The following is a 15,214-nucleotide window of genomic DNA, read 5'->3' as shown; positions in this document are numbered from 1 at the left end:
AGCTATTCTAGTTAAGTCTCCTGCATACAAGTAAAAGAAATCTAACGACCTTGGTTGATTTTCCCTCGCCAAGACTACCTATGCCAAAAATCTCCAATAAACACCATAACCAAAGAACGAACATATACGATGTCAAACCCCGCATCCCGAATACGAGCCTATGGCTCCAGCAACTGCGTCATGTCATACCATTATTATCAATATAAAAGAAACCACTCCTACCTCAAAACTCCCACCCCACACCAAGCCAACAAACTAAACAGACCCCTCTATACACCATATATGAATCTCCAACCGACGAGATGCACATCGCCATCCTCCCCGCCTCCCCCAAAACCGCCCAGGCAACAATCCGCACCCTCCTAAACACTAACAAACAGGATATCCACATCAAAGCCTTCTACCGCGACCTCTCCCGCGTTCCCGCATCCTTCCTCTCACACCCTAATTTCCACGCCGTAAAGGGCGACGTAGGCGACGCAAATACCCTGGACCTAACCGGCATCGACGCCGTCCTCGTAATCACACCCCCCGTCTACGATGGATCAGATTACCTCGAGCACGCCCGCCTTGTATCGCAGAATACACGCACTGCGATTCAGAAAGCCGGCGTGAAACGCGTAGTCCTTCTTTCAAGTGCGGGGGCGGAACATGAGTCCGGGACAGTGAGTTAGCTATCTTTGTTTTGAATTTTGTTTTCATGGGCATTATATTGTAGGGAATACAATAAATAGAATGTGCTGATTACAGTGTCTAGGGAGAGATACTAACGAACCACACCGCCGAGACGATCCTCCGAGACTCCGCTCCTGAGGTCGTGCTGGCCAGATGTGCTTATTTTATGGAGAACTGGGCGACTGGGGTTGCGACTGTGCGGTCTGAGACTCCGCATTTGTATTCTTGTATTGTGCCGAGGGATTTTGGGGTCCCGATGGTTTGTTTCCTTTCCTTCTTTCCTCCCCTTCCTTTTTTCTTTACCTTTCGGGGCGGTGTTTGGTTGTTATGGTCCTAATGAGTGTTTGGTACTAGGTTGCCGCTAAGGATATGGCGCGGGCTTTTGTTGACTATTTACTCGCTTCCCGAATTCCCGAGAGTCCTTTTGTGGTTGAGGTCCAGGGACCGAGGGAGTATACTTCGGTTGATGTGCAAAGGGCGTTTGAGGAAGCTATTGGGAAGGAGGTTGAGCTTAGGCTTGTTCAAGGTGAGGATTTGTTGCAGTTCTTCGGGGCGTTTTTGCCGAAGAATACGGCGGAGGGGTTTGTGGAGATGACGAGGGCTTTTTTGCCAGGGGGAGTTATGCACAAGGCTGGTGCCTGGGGTGACCGTCCGGTTTGGAAAGGGGAGACGGAGTTAAGGGACGTTGTTAGGGAGCTTTGTGAAGGGTCTGATGAGTGAAGTTTGTATATTGTGGGAATGGGGGTTGATGTATGTGAGGAATAAATTGTACATGACTTCAATTGCAATGGGTAATGTTGAGGTCCATTCAACTGGATTGGTCTCTGTGGGGGTTAGTAAATGGGTCCAAAGTCTTGTCTCAGGCGTTATATCTTCTATCGTTATATCCCTGGTTCTTTCTCAAAATCGTCTCGTACAGCTCAATATCATGCTGCGTAGGCTCAGGGCGTCTTGAAAGTGCTAGAAGTGCTCGTTTGCCTGATAACGAGTCTGACAAGCAATATGATGATCATTTGAACGATCCGAAAGAGTCTCCATCATAAAGCAAGTAGCTCAGCGACACTTCGATCCTATTAAAAGAAGCCGCCACCTACTCGAGAGCGTCGTTCGACTCTCCTACCTTCCCGATATACAGACGCTGATCATCCTAGCGCAGATATGACAAGAATGATGCAACGTCTTCAAACCTCATCCTAACTCAGCCTTTATTGAATAGTCTGGCAGTATCCTGGGGTACCTGATATAGACCGGCTGAGTCCTTCGTACAAATGAAATCCAATATGGCAGACAGAAAGAGATGAAGGCTGGTGAGTAGCAGCCACACACAATACCCGAGAGCTAGGATGAGAACAGCTCAAGGATATTTCTGCATAAACCTGCTGCCTAGGGGCGTGCGCTAAGAGGACAACCAAAAAGCAACCGCCTGTTTTACTAGACAAACAGAAGCAAGTCCCGGATGACGAGCAAATCCCCGTACCGGAGGACAAGCAAGCACCCATACTTAACAAACTGTATGGTTTCTTAACCCCATGGACTCGCCAATCCGGATTCCTAGGTCTCCCTAACTGCGCTCACCTTGGTCCCATGGACCTTTTTGCTCTCGACTGACCTACCACCGGGCTAGATGCTGGGATTAAAAATAGGCTTTGCTAAGCAATGGCCACCTGTTGCTAAGGACCCGAGAGTCTAGAGGAGATTCTCGAGGAGGATCGGAATATCCACAGTAAAGACGAGGAGGTGGATCAACATACCCAAGTTGCAGATGACAACGACACTTTCTCTGAACTCTCATACCCAGAAGAGGGTGTAAGCCCCGACTACCTTAAACATTCCCCTTCCTGCCGGAGAGAACCGGCCAACCTTTTCAAATTAACTCTGACCTCGACCTATCCGGCCTGCCCCTTTGCCCCTGTCGGAATACCCCTCCTATCGAATCAATCAACCTGCTGCTACAATTGGTAGCATGTTTCCCAACTAATCTCTACTTATCTACACTACTTGGCCATGATGGCCAAGTTGAATACATGCCCATTGAACTCCAGTCCCTATGTCTAGGGTCATCATGGCATTGTCTCTGTCTCTTGCACCGAGTCGAAGGATCCAATTGGGACCGGAACGTCGAATCCTGGTGTTATACCCAGAAAAACAGAGTTGGCAGCAAGCTGCCTGACTTGGTGGCGCGACCTGGAAAGAATGCGAGGTGAAAACCTCGTAATACCCATACACTCACCTCCCCACCCATATCTACCAATACCTTACGTGGCACCTCCTCATGCGGTGGAGCGACCGCCGATGACCAGAACGACGACCATGCAAATGAGACTTTCCAGCAGGATCGCATGCGCAAGGCGTTAGAGTGTTGGCAGCTAGCACTCCTATCACTTCACTTATTCCATATGGCTCTAAGCTAATAGGCTTCGTGTTATCCAAACTTCCTATCAGCAGGCTTCTACATCTTCCTACTGCTCAAGCAGCTGCGGCTTGAACCAGGAAACCAACCCAAGAATCAAGTGTCTAGGAACTGGCCATTCTGGTGTAGAAGGTACATAGCTACAAAGTGGCAATCATACTAGCGCTATTAACATGGTGATCCAATAAATCCCTCTGAAACTATGTTCCTAACGCTCATAAAAGTCAATCGTGTGGTGAAGTTCCCATCCAGCACATTTATATCGCCGGCCTTTTGCCATTCGCCATATAAATCACAAAGTCTATCCGCGGGCAGGAGACGTTAAAAGATGAGCGAATCGCTTCAGGGGTTTAATCTCCACCTGATCGCACAATATTGTTGATATGCTCATATTACCTTAATGCCGCTAGGGGTAGCAACATACCACAGCCAAAAACTCTTCCTTCGGGGTTCCTTGATGGGATTCTTCCAGACCTCTAAGCTTCTTTCGTGGAGGCAAACCTCTTGGAGAAGAACACTAATCAGTCATGGCCTGATGTCATCAAAAAGCAAACTTCGCCGACGGGTATCCGTACCTGGTTGACAACTGCGGAGGACATGGCATCCTTGATTAGCAAAACAGGATTATTATCGGTCCAGACTACCAGACAATATTTCTTCATGGTCCATATTCACGGGAAAATAGCGCACCTGTTGTCTCGCCTTTTCCATAGCGGAGCAAGATGAATCAAAGACCGGGGCTTTCAATGGGACAAGGCTCATGGTGGGAAACTGGACTGCCGATGGGTTGGCCCAAGAGATGTGGTCAAGATGGGACCAATGAACGAACAGTTATGGTGGAAGAATTGTATCAACGGAGTAGGAAGCGAGGTGGGCCGAAAACACTAGTACCTAGGGGGGTGGCTTGGGTATTAAGCCGAAGAAGTGGGTGCAAACGGAGGTGGACGCGCAGATGAGATAGGTAGTTGATGTCGCTTTTGTAGGATGGGTTGCAGGAAATCGCCTCTCAATTGACGGAATAAAGACCTCCTGTGTGGCTGGACCTGGAAGCTGCCCAGAGATATTAGGCTAGCTTTAGAGGTTGTCTACGAGACACAGTCTATGTGTCTGATCTTCTGGGAACCATGCGCCTTTTGGTATGTACAAGCTCATTGGGTACCAATTTGTTCAACTTGTATGTGAGGCCAAATCGCCTAATCTAATCTTCTTCTGAGCACTCCATCTACTTCTGGTTTCCTAGTTTTTATTCGATTTTTGACCTAGTCGAATATCTTGCGCTAGACTCTCCCCACTCCATCCGTTTTTGATACACTGTGCAACACACTTGGGTGGCTTTTGATCTAGGCAATTTCGCCAACTCGAGGGCGACCTTGCTGGACAGTTGCTTGAGCATGCAGCTTCATTTCCAAATATTTATGTTTACCCTTACCTTGCTGCGATTAGTTTCCTCAATGCACCTCCGAAATAACATGCTTACCCAGCGTCTTCCAACCACTTAGTTATATCTTGCTCCTTCGTTAGCCTACTTAATTTCATGGCTACCATTTACCTATCAACACTCCTCGGGGATAGTAACAAATCCCCATCCAAGCCATACCCAACATCAAACCTAGGCCCGGCAACCCAAATCAATCCCCCATAACATATAAAACCCTCTCAAACAAGCACACAGCCTATATGACATGGCCTATAATACAGAAACAACGCCTAGCTAAGACAGACACCCCCGCAACGCACAGACAACCTGCATAATACGCATATATCCACATGGAGGAGTCTACTTCTAGCGGATATCATACATCTATATGTCAAATTGCTGACACACGTTTAGACGCCTACAGGAGGTGACATCTCGACGATCCTCGGCAATCGGAGATCACAGCAGCCGTGCATTATACTGGTAGTCTAGCCGACCATGACGCTGGTGTTTCATGAGCCCCTTGATTCCTTGCCTAAGTAATTCTCTTTACAAGCGCTCACACACGAGTGATATGATTCGCTGTTATATTAGCCCTTCCGCTTACTGTATCTCATGACCTTAAGGTGATGCAAGAGGCTTGGGAATCATGATTAGAATAAAGGTATAACTCACTCAATCGGTTGTTGGCTCTAGCTTGGTGAAAAGATTGAATCTAGCTTTTAGGAAGACTTATTTTTGGCTGGAACGGTCATGCAGGGGGCGACTTGTGGAACTTGGAGGGGTTGCAAAAATAAAATTAAATAGGAAATAAGGCCCACGGGTAGGAATAGAGCTAAGTACGATAAACCTATCCCCATAAGTATTTTCTGGTCGTTGTATTCTGCTTTGAATATAGGTAGATATGTGGTCAAAACATTTGAGAGGTGACACTATTCACGCCCAGTTCAGAAACGTCGTAGATCATATCTACCACATGAAGTAAGGGCCACATGTCACCGTTGGAGTTCTCAAGTATGCTGCATACTTTTTCATTCCCTGCATTCCAAAGAACTCCGAGGCTCGGAATCAAAATGTAACGACGAACAAAGCCGACCACGAAATGTCTGCATCTGATTGGCCCTAAAAGACGCTTTTTAAGAGCCACCTAGACCTTAATAGAGTATAAGGAAATGGGAATCCTCCACTAAGCGGTCCGTTAGTGGCTGTTGACCCACATTGTGACAGCTGTCTTGCGACTCTTGCTTCGATGGGCTCTGTCCCATTTACTTTCTCCTTAAGATACTTCACGTCGCTGGCCCAATGGGTGGGCCAAGTGGAGACAGGGGTGCAACGTTATCAGCACAGAAATATGTATATATACAGTAGTAAGGCCCAGGGTCCGACGCCCAATTTCCTATTGTGCGTTCGTTGTGTGAATTTCTTGCAGAAAAAAAATGATCTTCGAGCCGACCGCGCGGGTGGAACTGCCCACCACCGATGCTATTTCTTATATTTTTGCCAATCCCCGATATGATCGTGATGAGCCTGTGTGTTCTCTAGCTTCTGGTGTTTCTTGAGTGGGCAGTCGCTAAACGGGAGTAGATCTACATCGACGCGAACGATACTTCCCGGTCTATCTCGTATAACCAAGCTCGGACCATTATCCGGAAGTTGATCGCGGGTCTACGTGCATGGGGCGTACGCCAAGGCGACTGCGTGGCGCTTCACTCTTTCAATGATGTACGTTTTGTTTCGCAAGTAGCTAAAGCTATTTTTGCTCTAACGGGCAATGCCATGCCTAGATCTATTACTGTATGCTCGCCTTGGCCATCGTCGGAGCCGGCGGCATCTTCACCGGCACCAATCCCGCCTACACCTCCATGGAGATTGCGCACCATTTCAAGGCGTCGGAGACCAAATTCGTCATTGCTGAGCCGGAGGTCGTGGGCTCCATCCAAGCAGCGATGAAAGAGATGCGCATACAAGAGTCAAATCTGCTGGTGTTCGATGTTCGAGACCAGACCGTTCCGACTGGGTTGAAGTCGTGGCAAGAACTCTTTTCCGCCGGCGAGGGAGACTGGGTGCGATTCGACGATCTGAAGACCTGCGAAGAGACCACCGCCGCAAGACTATTCAGCAGTGGGACGACGGGTCTCCCCAAGGCGACGGAAATCACGCATCGCAACTTCATCGCTCAGCATGAATTGGTGTTTGAGTTCAATCCACGACCGTACCGGGTATATCCTCCTAGCCATGTCTTCTTTATCTTAAATAATACGAGAAATATGAAAAATCTCATTGACGGGTATAGCTCCGCCGACTCGTCGCCCTCCCCATGTTCCACGCCGCCGCCGCCCCTTCAACCTATTTCGGTCCCCTCAAACAAGGCCATATCACCTACATCATGCGCCGCTTCGACCTCATGGAGTTCCTCTCGAATGTCGAAAAGTTCCAAATAACAGACCTCCTTGTTGTACCGCCCATGGTCGTCAGCATCATCATGAGCCCGCAGGCGCACGAGCGCCCATACCTCAGAAGCATCCGCATGGCTTGGGTTGGCGCCGCGCCTCTCAGTAAAGATATTCAAGCCAAGCTCCGCCTTATGCTGGCAGATGATGCAACCTGCAATCAGGTCTGGGGCATGACGGAGATATGTTGCATTGGGACGATATTCCCATATTATGAGCAGGATGATACGGGGAGCGTGGGTAGGAATTTGCCGAATATTGAACTCAAGTGGGACTTACCCTTCTTCTGCATACGAAGGTTCAGTAGCTAACAACTGATCAGATTGGTGGATGACGAAGGGAACAATATCTCCGGCTATAGAGTCCGAGGGGAACTCTGCATTCGGGGTCCTACTGTTACACCAGGGTATTTTAATAATCCCAAGGCGAATGAGACCTCGTTTGATAAGGATGGGTGGTTTCATACCGGCGATATTGCGTTCTGCGATGAGAATACGCGGAAATGGTACATCGTAGACCGCAAGAAGGAGTTGATCAAGGTTCGCGGGTTCCAGGTTGCACCGCCCGAGCTGGAGGCTGTTCTACTTACGCATCCGCTTATCGTTGATGCCGCTGTCATTGGGCTCCGTGGTGTGCTTCCTGATAGCGAGCTGCCACGGGCTTACGTGGTTCGGCGTCCGGAGGTGGGAGACAAGTTGACGGAGAAAGAAGTGCAGGAGTATCTAGGTGCACGGTTGGCCAAGTATAAGGCACTGACTGGGGGTGTGAAGTTTGTGGATGCTATCCCGAAGAATCCGAGCGGGAAGATTCTGAAGAAGGTCTTGAAGGAGGAGGCTCAGAAGGAGGTTGAGGCTGGCTTCCGGCCCAAGCTCTAGGATGGATGATATTCTTTTATGTAATGCAGATAGTGTATTGCTAGACTCCCGCCATAATATATGACTAAACCATCCAAGTACCCAGCTGAAGAACCCCTTCTTCTCTTCCGGAGGCTCAGTCTCAACTTTTCCAACGCGTAATCATTCCTGGTATCGTTTTAGGATGCTCTCGGAGTGAGAATCCCGGAACTCTTTTGTTGCATCTTTGCCTGCTACTTTGCGCAGAACTGCCTAGTTATCAGCCTAGCCCCATAACAGGTCTAGTATGAAAACAAATTGTGACAGCTGACTTTTCTCTCCCCGAGGATGCTCGGCTCGAAAGCTACTCAGATCATAAACATCCTGGTCGATGATAATCCAGAAACTCAATGAGTAGTTATGCCGTGCAACTTCGTCGCGGGTGAAGACTGTCCGTGTGGACATTGATAAGGGATTATGATGGGAGGTAGTTCAACTAGTCTGGGCTCATCATCTGCCAGAAAAATGCAGCCTATCTCTATGGGATCTCTAGCTTTATCTTTATCTTGTTAACAATTATTATCATGGCTGCCTATCACTGGTTAGTCTTGCAGCGTAAGCAGGATTCGGTCCCGTCAGATGCCGAGATATGTTCATTCTGGTGAAAAGTCAATATATCGAGGGTTATTATATACACTATTATGAAGAATTGATTGGGCGGTCTTTACTCAAGATATTTTGCTCAACATATCTCCAACCTATTGACTGACTTGAAAGCATTTTGATCTGCTTCGTGGGTGATAACCACCCCCGTGAAAAATACAACTAGCTTCCACTATAAAAGAATCGGACATAGGAAGCTTCTACACAAATCATCTCTTATGATTCAGCTATTTAAACCTAAATAACGCTATTTACAATTATCCCCTCCATCACTCAGCCCTCTCCATCAACACAGACCATCCTCCCAACCTCCTCTCCCCACCGCCAAACGGCCCCCTCCCCAACATTATACCTATAATAATTCTTCGTCCCCCCAGGAACCAACGCCCTCCGAAACGTAACATTAATCCTCCCCATCCTACACTCTCCCTCTTCCTCTTCGGAATACTATGCAACCAATTCCCCTGCGTCTACCCCCCTCATAACAACCATATCCCCACTCCCAAGCGGGAACTTCAACGGCCCCGCCTCAACCCCGGGCTTATGCTTTAACAGAAAATCCCGCTCCGCACCCAGTGACAGACTCGCGATGGCCGGGCTGGGACCTAGGAACCGCTCGTCGTCGGAGTGGTAGGCTATGCTGTCGTCGCCGGTGGCGTAGTAGTTTACCAGGATGAAGTTGTAGTCGACGGTGTCATGGGTGGCGGATTGGACTGCGAGGCGGAGGGCTTCAAGGCAGGGGGGGATTGGACGGGGGGTGCATTTATATTTCGTGCTTGGGTTGGGAAGGTTGGTGGATTTTGAGTGGAGGGTGGGTGTTTGTGTTTTTGTGATTGGGGCAGTATGGAAGTAGGAGGTTGTGTCGATGCCGAAGACGGTTGTGTATCTTGGTGTGGTGATTTTGGTTTGGGTGGGACCGCGGCGGATGGTGTATTGGACGCGGTAGAATGGGAGTTCGGCCCAGAGGAAGTGGAAGAGGGCGCGTGCTGCTAGGGGTGAGAGGAGTGGTTGGAAGTAGAGGAGGTCGAGGTGGGGATGGGTTGTTATAGGTTTGGGAGGTTTAGTGGAGGCGAGGGCCGAAAGGGCTTTAGATATCGAGAAGGGGAGATTAGAGATGTGGAAGGGTTAGCTAGGGTGGGTTGTTGTTGGTGGTTTGGTTGCTTTTTCGTCATCATCATCTGATACTTGGGTTGATGAGGGTTGACGGTGGTCAGGTGATGGGTCTGGTTTGGGTTCCTTGGAGATCGGTTGGAAGAAGGATTGAATTCGTTTGGACATTTTAATTATTTTTGCTAGGCTGTTTGTCTGGACAAGAAGATTCTACGGATTTATATGGAGTATTGAACTGTATGAGATGATGTCAAGCGGTGATCCCATCCGTTTGAAAGGTTCGGATTGAGTGGTTCCTTGATTCCTGATCAACTTTACACGATCGATTGCCGATTATCAGATCGATCGGTATGCAGGATACTACTGGTCCATCGATAGGAGTTGAAGGACCCACTCTACTGTATGGTTTAATTTAGATATAAACACCTATTTATCCTAGATGATGTGCGGATGTTAGAAAGCATTTGCCTTAAACATGGGCTTCTCGCCTCTTCAACGCCTTTGGACCCTAATCCAACATCAAGTGCATATCTCCTCATCAAGGTATGAACCTAGTATGGACATGCAATCTTTCTAACCCAATTGTCTTAAGTTACACCTAATTATGTATTATGACTATAATCTATAAGACCATACCGCTGTGCGCTGGCAATAGCACTGCATACCTGGAATTCCTGACAAGACAACATGGACGCCAAATTTAATAGATCCCTTAGAATTTCGTAGCTATCAATCTGACATTCATCTCTCAACCCATACTAAACTCATACCTCTTACTCCTCCTGATCCTCGCCACCCCCACACCCAAAGTACAAACGGAATAGGAATCAACAGTGCCGTAAACCTCCCAAAAACATTCATCGCCAGCCCATTCCCCAGGCACCGATACAACGGCCCAATAAATAGAGGCAAGACCGCCGCAAGCGTACTCCGAAGAAAGGTATCGGCGACGGTGGCACTCGCGCCCCAGCGACAAAAAACATCCAGGAGGTAATTCAGCGCACTCCGGAAGATTGTGAAGAACCCAAACCCCAGACACTCAGCGCCGACAACGCAAGGAGGAGTCAGCCACCCACTCGACTAGAGGGCCGAGTGTTGGGCCCACGATGTCTGCGAGTGAGTAAGCCCTGATTGCGTATCCTCTGGTGGTCACGTACCATGTATCGCTCAATGCTCCGCCGCGGCACCACATGTGAACGAGAATATCGCTGCTGCGGCGCAGGGTCCACGTACCGGCCTCTTCCGACCGTATACTTCAGACACAGGTGCCCCTACCAGGGGGCCGAACCTAAATACAGAGCAGAAAATAAGACACCGGTTGGGAAATGTGGAATGGCTGAACATACTCGAGAAGGCAAAAGCTGAGCCAAGGCAATGATACTTTCTTGCTTACTTCGAAGGCCGCAGAGATCTGGTCAACTGCGGGAGAGTATCTATGTTGGGAGGTTTAGAATAGATTTGGACAATCTAAATTGGTGGTCAACATATATGCTAGCTGTCCCCAGCAACAGTGATTGTGACCAAGCCATAGATAGCGGTGATAGTGATTTTCTTCCTTCGCGGCCAGTTTCGAGAGCGATATGGGTCATCCAGCCCATTGAAATCGACAATGCACTTCAGACCCTGTGCAACTACTACTTATTAGATGACGAAAGATGTAGTTCTTGGTACCGGGAAAGCCGACGCTCGGCTTGGCTGGACTTGTCTGTTACCCAGGGTCCAGATTCCATCGCGAGCGGAAATTGGTGAAAATGAACTAAGGCGTTCAAAGGGACGAGGAAACCCCCAGAAGGCTGGGGCAAAAAAAAAAACAGCCCAATAAGAAGGGTATGACGGGGGATAAGCACTACTAACGTTGGGAATCCATGCATTAGTGTGGAGTAACACGCTTCTTCATTTGAAAGGGAGACAGGTGACACTAGTCCATAGAACTAGTAAGTCCAGATAGTGAGACTTAGAGCTACGTGTTGCGGGCTACAATGGGATACGAGGTGAAACAAAAGGAGTGTCAGAAACACCTCACTGGCAATCACCTCTGATCGTGTTGGCCTTAATGCAACGCTCCACGTCATGTCACAGTAACTAGAATATCACCCACATGAGGCTATGCTCGGAGGCATGAACACATAAATAGAGCTCTATAGATGCAGGATGAAGTCTCTGTACTCCAGCATCCCTTTACCAAACAATCTTTCAACATCTCTCAGCTACAAACAGAACGATACTACCATTGACTTCGATTAAAAATCTTCCCCAAGCCCACAATGGCTTATCTATTGCACCTTTGCCCACAATATGCTATGCTCGTCCAGAGATGAAAGGTGATGAAGAGACCCAGCTGCTCCTGGATGTTTACAAGACCCATGGGTTCTTTTATTTGAACCTCAAAGGCTTGGAGACAGTTTTGGACGCTGGCAGCAGGTTCTTCGTATTTTGGAGACCTACTTCAGCCCAGGATCACATGGCCAAAATGAAAGGTGACCATCACAGCGATACTTACGGGTAAGGGAAACATATACACTTGGTTTCTTTTGGAGACCAAGATTTAGCTACGCGCTCTGCGGGTCTTCAGCGGGGGCATTTAGGGGCATATTGAATTTTTATGAGACTCTGAAGGTGAGAATGTCCGCCTGAGGGAGCAGTTAACCAAGATAAACTCAAATTGCCCGCTTGGAGATGCTCGAAAAGTCTCCATCCCTTCCGCAAGCGGCGAAGGGACAACGATGCGCTGTTCGACCGCTTATTAAAGACTGTGATGCAATTACCAAGGGGATGCTTGCTCGACTCTCCCGACATCCTCGAACTAGGCCCCGGAGCTTCGTTGTCCCCAGGGAAGACTATACTGTTATGAACGTGGGAGACTCATTGCGTTCTCTTTCTAGGCATGTGCTTGAATCGTGTGCTTATCCGGTTGCGCCTCGCACGGATTCAGGGCTTCAGGAAGACCATCGGTATAGTATTGCGTACTTAGAGCTGAGAATGGGGTGCAATATGAAGACAGCAAAGGTTGGGTACTCAAAGCCCGAGAGTGGCATGATGAGAAGTATGAAGTCTTTCGAAAGAGTCATAATGAGTCTTAACAGCGATCGGATTCTGACTAGTAGGATAGAGAAGGGTGAGCAGTTGATTCTCGAACGAAGTCATTTTTCCATTTTATCTCTGTTTTCTTGTAACTTTGAAAGCTATTTGGCGTTTTCGTAAATGTATATCAAATGGGTTCAATGGATTCGCCATCAATTATTATATAACCTTTTCTGCCTCTTTCTCATTCCTGCAGTGATGTCCTTCACTAGACTCCTATATCTGCTAAGCGCCGATGCACATAATCTTAAGACAACCATGCACTGTATCGTTATTTCACCTTTACTAACTCCTTGAGCAAGGTGACAGAGGAATCCCCTGTTTGAACTGCCTCAATATAATGTTGCTTCCAGGGCCCGGTCTGCTGGCCTTTTCCCAGTCCAGCTTTTAATTGACACTGTAGGCGTAACTCAATGAAGACTTGACTAGAACTCAACAGGGCACCATGCCTATGCAAGCTTTGTTGCACCAGAAGGGGACGTCTCGTACGTCTAGCCTCGGATTCTTAACATAGTTCCACGGTGGAAATGCGACCAATCTCGGTGTGTACATACATAGCAGACCTGCTACCGCAACTACTATAACACGAAGAAACACCTACAACACAACCCTTCCACCCACAATCCAAACCTCAACCCTCAGTCTCACAGCCAAGCAACTGCACCTTCCCCGAAATCCAACACCCATCCTCCACCCCCCCTCATTCCAGCTTAAAAAAGCTTCAATCTCCGACGGCCTCCCCGTAGTCCACCCCTGCCTCACATAAACAGGTCTCGTCCTCCCCTTAAGCAACACCCATCATCCATAAGCGTCCGAAAAAGCGCTGCAGCCACAATCCCCGTCACAGGATCCTCAACATACCCAGATGCCATCGGAAACTGCCGCGCCTGAAATATCTGATACTCGATACTCTCAACAGCATACGGGTACAACCCCGTCGCTGCGATCCGCTTACAAATACCCCGAATCGCGTCTTGATCAGGCCGTACGAAATTTAGAATTTCGACGCTCTTCAAAGGAATAACGTCTTTACTTCGATGTAACTACATTCCGGAATTTTGGTCCTGCTGCTATGTCATGGATCGAGAGGTCTAGACAAGATAGTACATCCTGAACATTATCAGGTAAGACTTCCATTGCCCGGCTGGCAGGCTGCGAAACTAATACTCACGCCCCCTGTTCATGTTCGTTTCCATTTTCATTCTCAGGAAGGATAACGAGCGCTTCTACCTCGGTAGATATGGTCGAGGTTCAAAGTTTATTTGCAAGCGGTAGCAGTCCCAAGTGATGTAGCCAGACTGTGCCGACGGTTGCGTGGCCGCACATTTTCATTTCGTGGTTGGGGACCCAGTATCGGAGGGCGAAGTGGGGGTTGCTGTGGGTTTTTCGGAGGGGTTTGGAGGGTATGAAGCTGCATTCGTGGTTGCAATTCTGGGTTAGGGATTGCATTTCGGGGTGGTGGGCTGCCTTGTTGGGTTTGGGTTCGGGTGAGGGTGTGGAGGATTGAGAGGGTGTAGGGGGGTAGGTTTGGTATTATGGTTTGTCTGTTTGTTTGGGGTAAGTGGTATATGGATGTCAGGTTGGGTGTCTCAGGTCGATGGATGAGTGTATAATGGAGGTTTTGTGCCTGTGAGAAGAGATTGAATCCTTGACTCAAAGGCTTAGTGAAGGCCAGTGAGGGCTCATACCACGTGGTCCTGGTATACTTCCGTAGCCTGTGAAACGTGAGGTTTCCCAGCGCTCGCGAAGCATATCTCGCGTTGTATCTTGATTGAGTATGTACTACTTGGTGGCTTGATAGCATCAGCCACCAGAATTTTGGGCGGTATTTGCGCGTCGACGGATGGCTGTGGAAGGTATGATTGGGGCAACTGTGTCTGGGATAAGTCACGAATCATTCCAGAAATCTATGATGTTCACGCATCCGTCGAAGAATTTCTTGACCCGCGCTGCATATGAAGAGATAGAGATGTAAACACTTCTAGTCAGCGAGGCCTTGATTCCCAGGATGCTAAGTGCCAAGTCAAAGGTCTTCACCAACTCAGTGCCCACATAAGCGTGATATGGATCGATTGCGGTGGCTTTTGAGTCCCCTGGACTTCATCCCGGTTAAGCATGGGATACTGCGGCGTGCATAATGCGCAGTCTCTTGGTCCATCTTCATTCTCGGGCGGCATTCGGAGAGGGAACAACAGGGAGCCGCCGAGATAAGATCAACAACAGATCATAACCGCATAATCAGTCAACGTCGACCGTAAGTCGTAGCATAGATTGGCCATAATAGAGCTACAACGGTCTATTATGGAACATAGAATCCGGCACGGGTATATTATCCCCATTCTAGATTGAACCCATCATTCGGTCTCCGATTCGGCTTCAATAATTCCATCTTGATTGACACGGTAACTTGCTGTGGAACATAGAACCTGCTGAATGGAAAGGATGAAGGATCCTGCGGGATTAGGACGTTTCAGACTAATCGTGTTAACAATGGTTCTTTCGATTAACCGAGTCTCAGAAGAAACTTCGATGGTTTCAGGAATTTTGACTAGACTCGAGGCCTTCTGGGAGTAAT

At 48.4% G+C, this 15,214-nt stretch overlaps 6 protein-coding genes across 6 annotated transcripts; 3 read left to right on the top strand and 3 right to left on the bottom strand.

Moving 5' to 3' along the window:
• The first annotated feature begins 107 nt into the window (after positions 1 to 107).
• On the top strand, positions 108 to 1,775 carry BDW43DRAFT_29862 (NAD(P)-binding protein). The gene is made up of 3 exons (XM_032044581.1): positions 108 to 665; positions 758 to 934; positions 1,030 to 1,775. The coding sequence occupies exons 1-3, from the start codon at positions 303 to 305 to the stop codon at positions 1,393 to 1,395; spliced, it is 906 nt and encodes a 301-aa protein (XP_031893721.1). The 5' UTR covers positions 108 to 302; the 3' UTR covers positions 1,396 to 1,775.
• Positions 1,776 to 5,938: 4,163 nt separating this feature from the next.
• BDW43DRAFT_318252 (acyl--CoA ligase) lies at positions 5,939 to 8,276 on the top strand (the record flags this gene model as incomplete). Its single annotated transcript, XM_032048676.1, has 5 exons — positions 5,939 to 6,031; positions 6,087 to 6,224; positions 6,287 to 6,721; positions 6,796 to 7,220; positions 7,275 to 8,276. 5 exons carry the CDS (start codon positions 5,939 to 5,941, stop codon positions 7,825 to 7,827), a joined length of 1,644 nt encoding a protein of 547 aa, XP_031893719.1. The 3' UTR covers positions 7,828 to 8,276.
• BDW43DRAFT_317349 (cytochrome b5-like heme/steroid binding domain-containing protein) lies at positions 7,969 to 8,250 on the bottom strand (the record flags this gene model as incomplete). Its single annotated transcript, XM_032048525.1, has 2 exons — positions 7,969 to 8,054; positions 8,118 to 8,250. The coding sequence occupies 2 exons, from the start codon at positions 8,248 to 8,250 to the stop codon at positions 7,969 to 7,971; spliced, it is 219 nt and encodes a 72-aa protein (XP_031893720.1).
• Positions 8,277 to 8,721: 445 nt separating the features above from the next.
• BDW43DRAFT_305017 (uncharacterized protein) lies at positions 8,722 to 9,726 on the bottom strand (the record flags this gene model as incomplete). The annotated part of the gene is made up of 3 exons (XM_032045717.1): positions 8,722 to 8,883; positions 8,923 to 9,533; positions 9,654 to 9,726. The coding sequence occupies 3 exons, from the start codon at positions 9,724 to 9,726 to the stop codon at positions 8,722 to 8,724; spliced, it is 846 nt and encodes a 281-aa protein (XP_031893718.1).
• Positions 9,727 to 12,724: 2,998 nt separating this feature from the next.
• Positions 12,725 to 13,311, top strand: BDW43DRAFT_295476 (uncharacterized protein). The gene has a single exon (XM_032044062.1). The coding sequence runs from the start codon at positions 12,760 to 12,762 to the stop codon at positions 12,934 to 12,936; it is 177 nt and encodes a 58-aa protein (XP_031893717.1). The 5' UTR covers positions 12,725 to 12,759; the 3' UTR covers positions 12,937 to 13,311.
• Positions 13,312 to 13,780: 469 nt separating this feature from the next.
• On the bottom strand, positions 13,781 to 14,910 carry BDW43DRAFT_29797 (uncharacterized protein). The gene is made up of 2 exons (XM_032044482.1): positions 14,328 to 14,910; positions 13,781 to 14,266 (listed from the first exon to the last, which is right to left on the bottom strand). Exons 1-2 carry the CDS (start codon positions 14,535 to 14,537, stop codon positions 13,898 to 13,900), a joined length of 579 nt encoding a protein of 192 aa, XP_031893716.1. The 5' UTR covers positions 14,538 to 14,910; the 3' UTR covers positions 13,781 to 13,897.
• Positions 14,911 to 15,214: the final 304 nt, after the last annotated feature.

Source organism: Aspergillus alliaceus (assembly GCF_009176365.1).
Source record: "Aspergillus alliaceus strain CBS 536.65 unplaced genomic scaffold BDW43scaffold_117, whole genome shotgun sequence".
NCBI classification, from domain to species: Eukaryota; Fungi; Ascomycota; class Eurotiomycetes; order Eurotiales; family Aspergillaceae; genus Aspergillus; species Aspergillus alliaceus.
The sequence above is the reverse complement of the archived record's forward strand: the minus strand, read 5'-3'. Positions and strand labels throughout refer to the sequence as shown.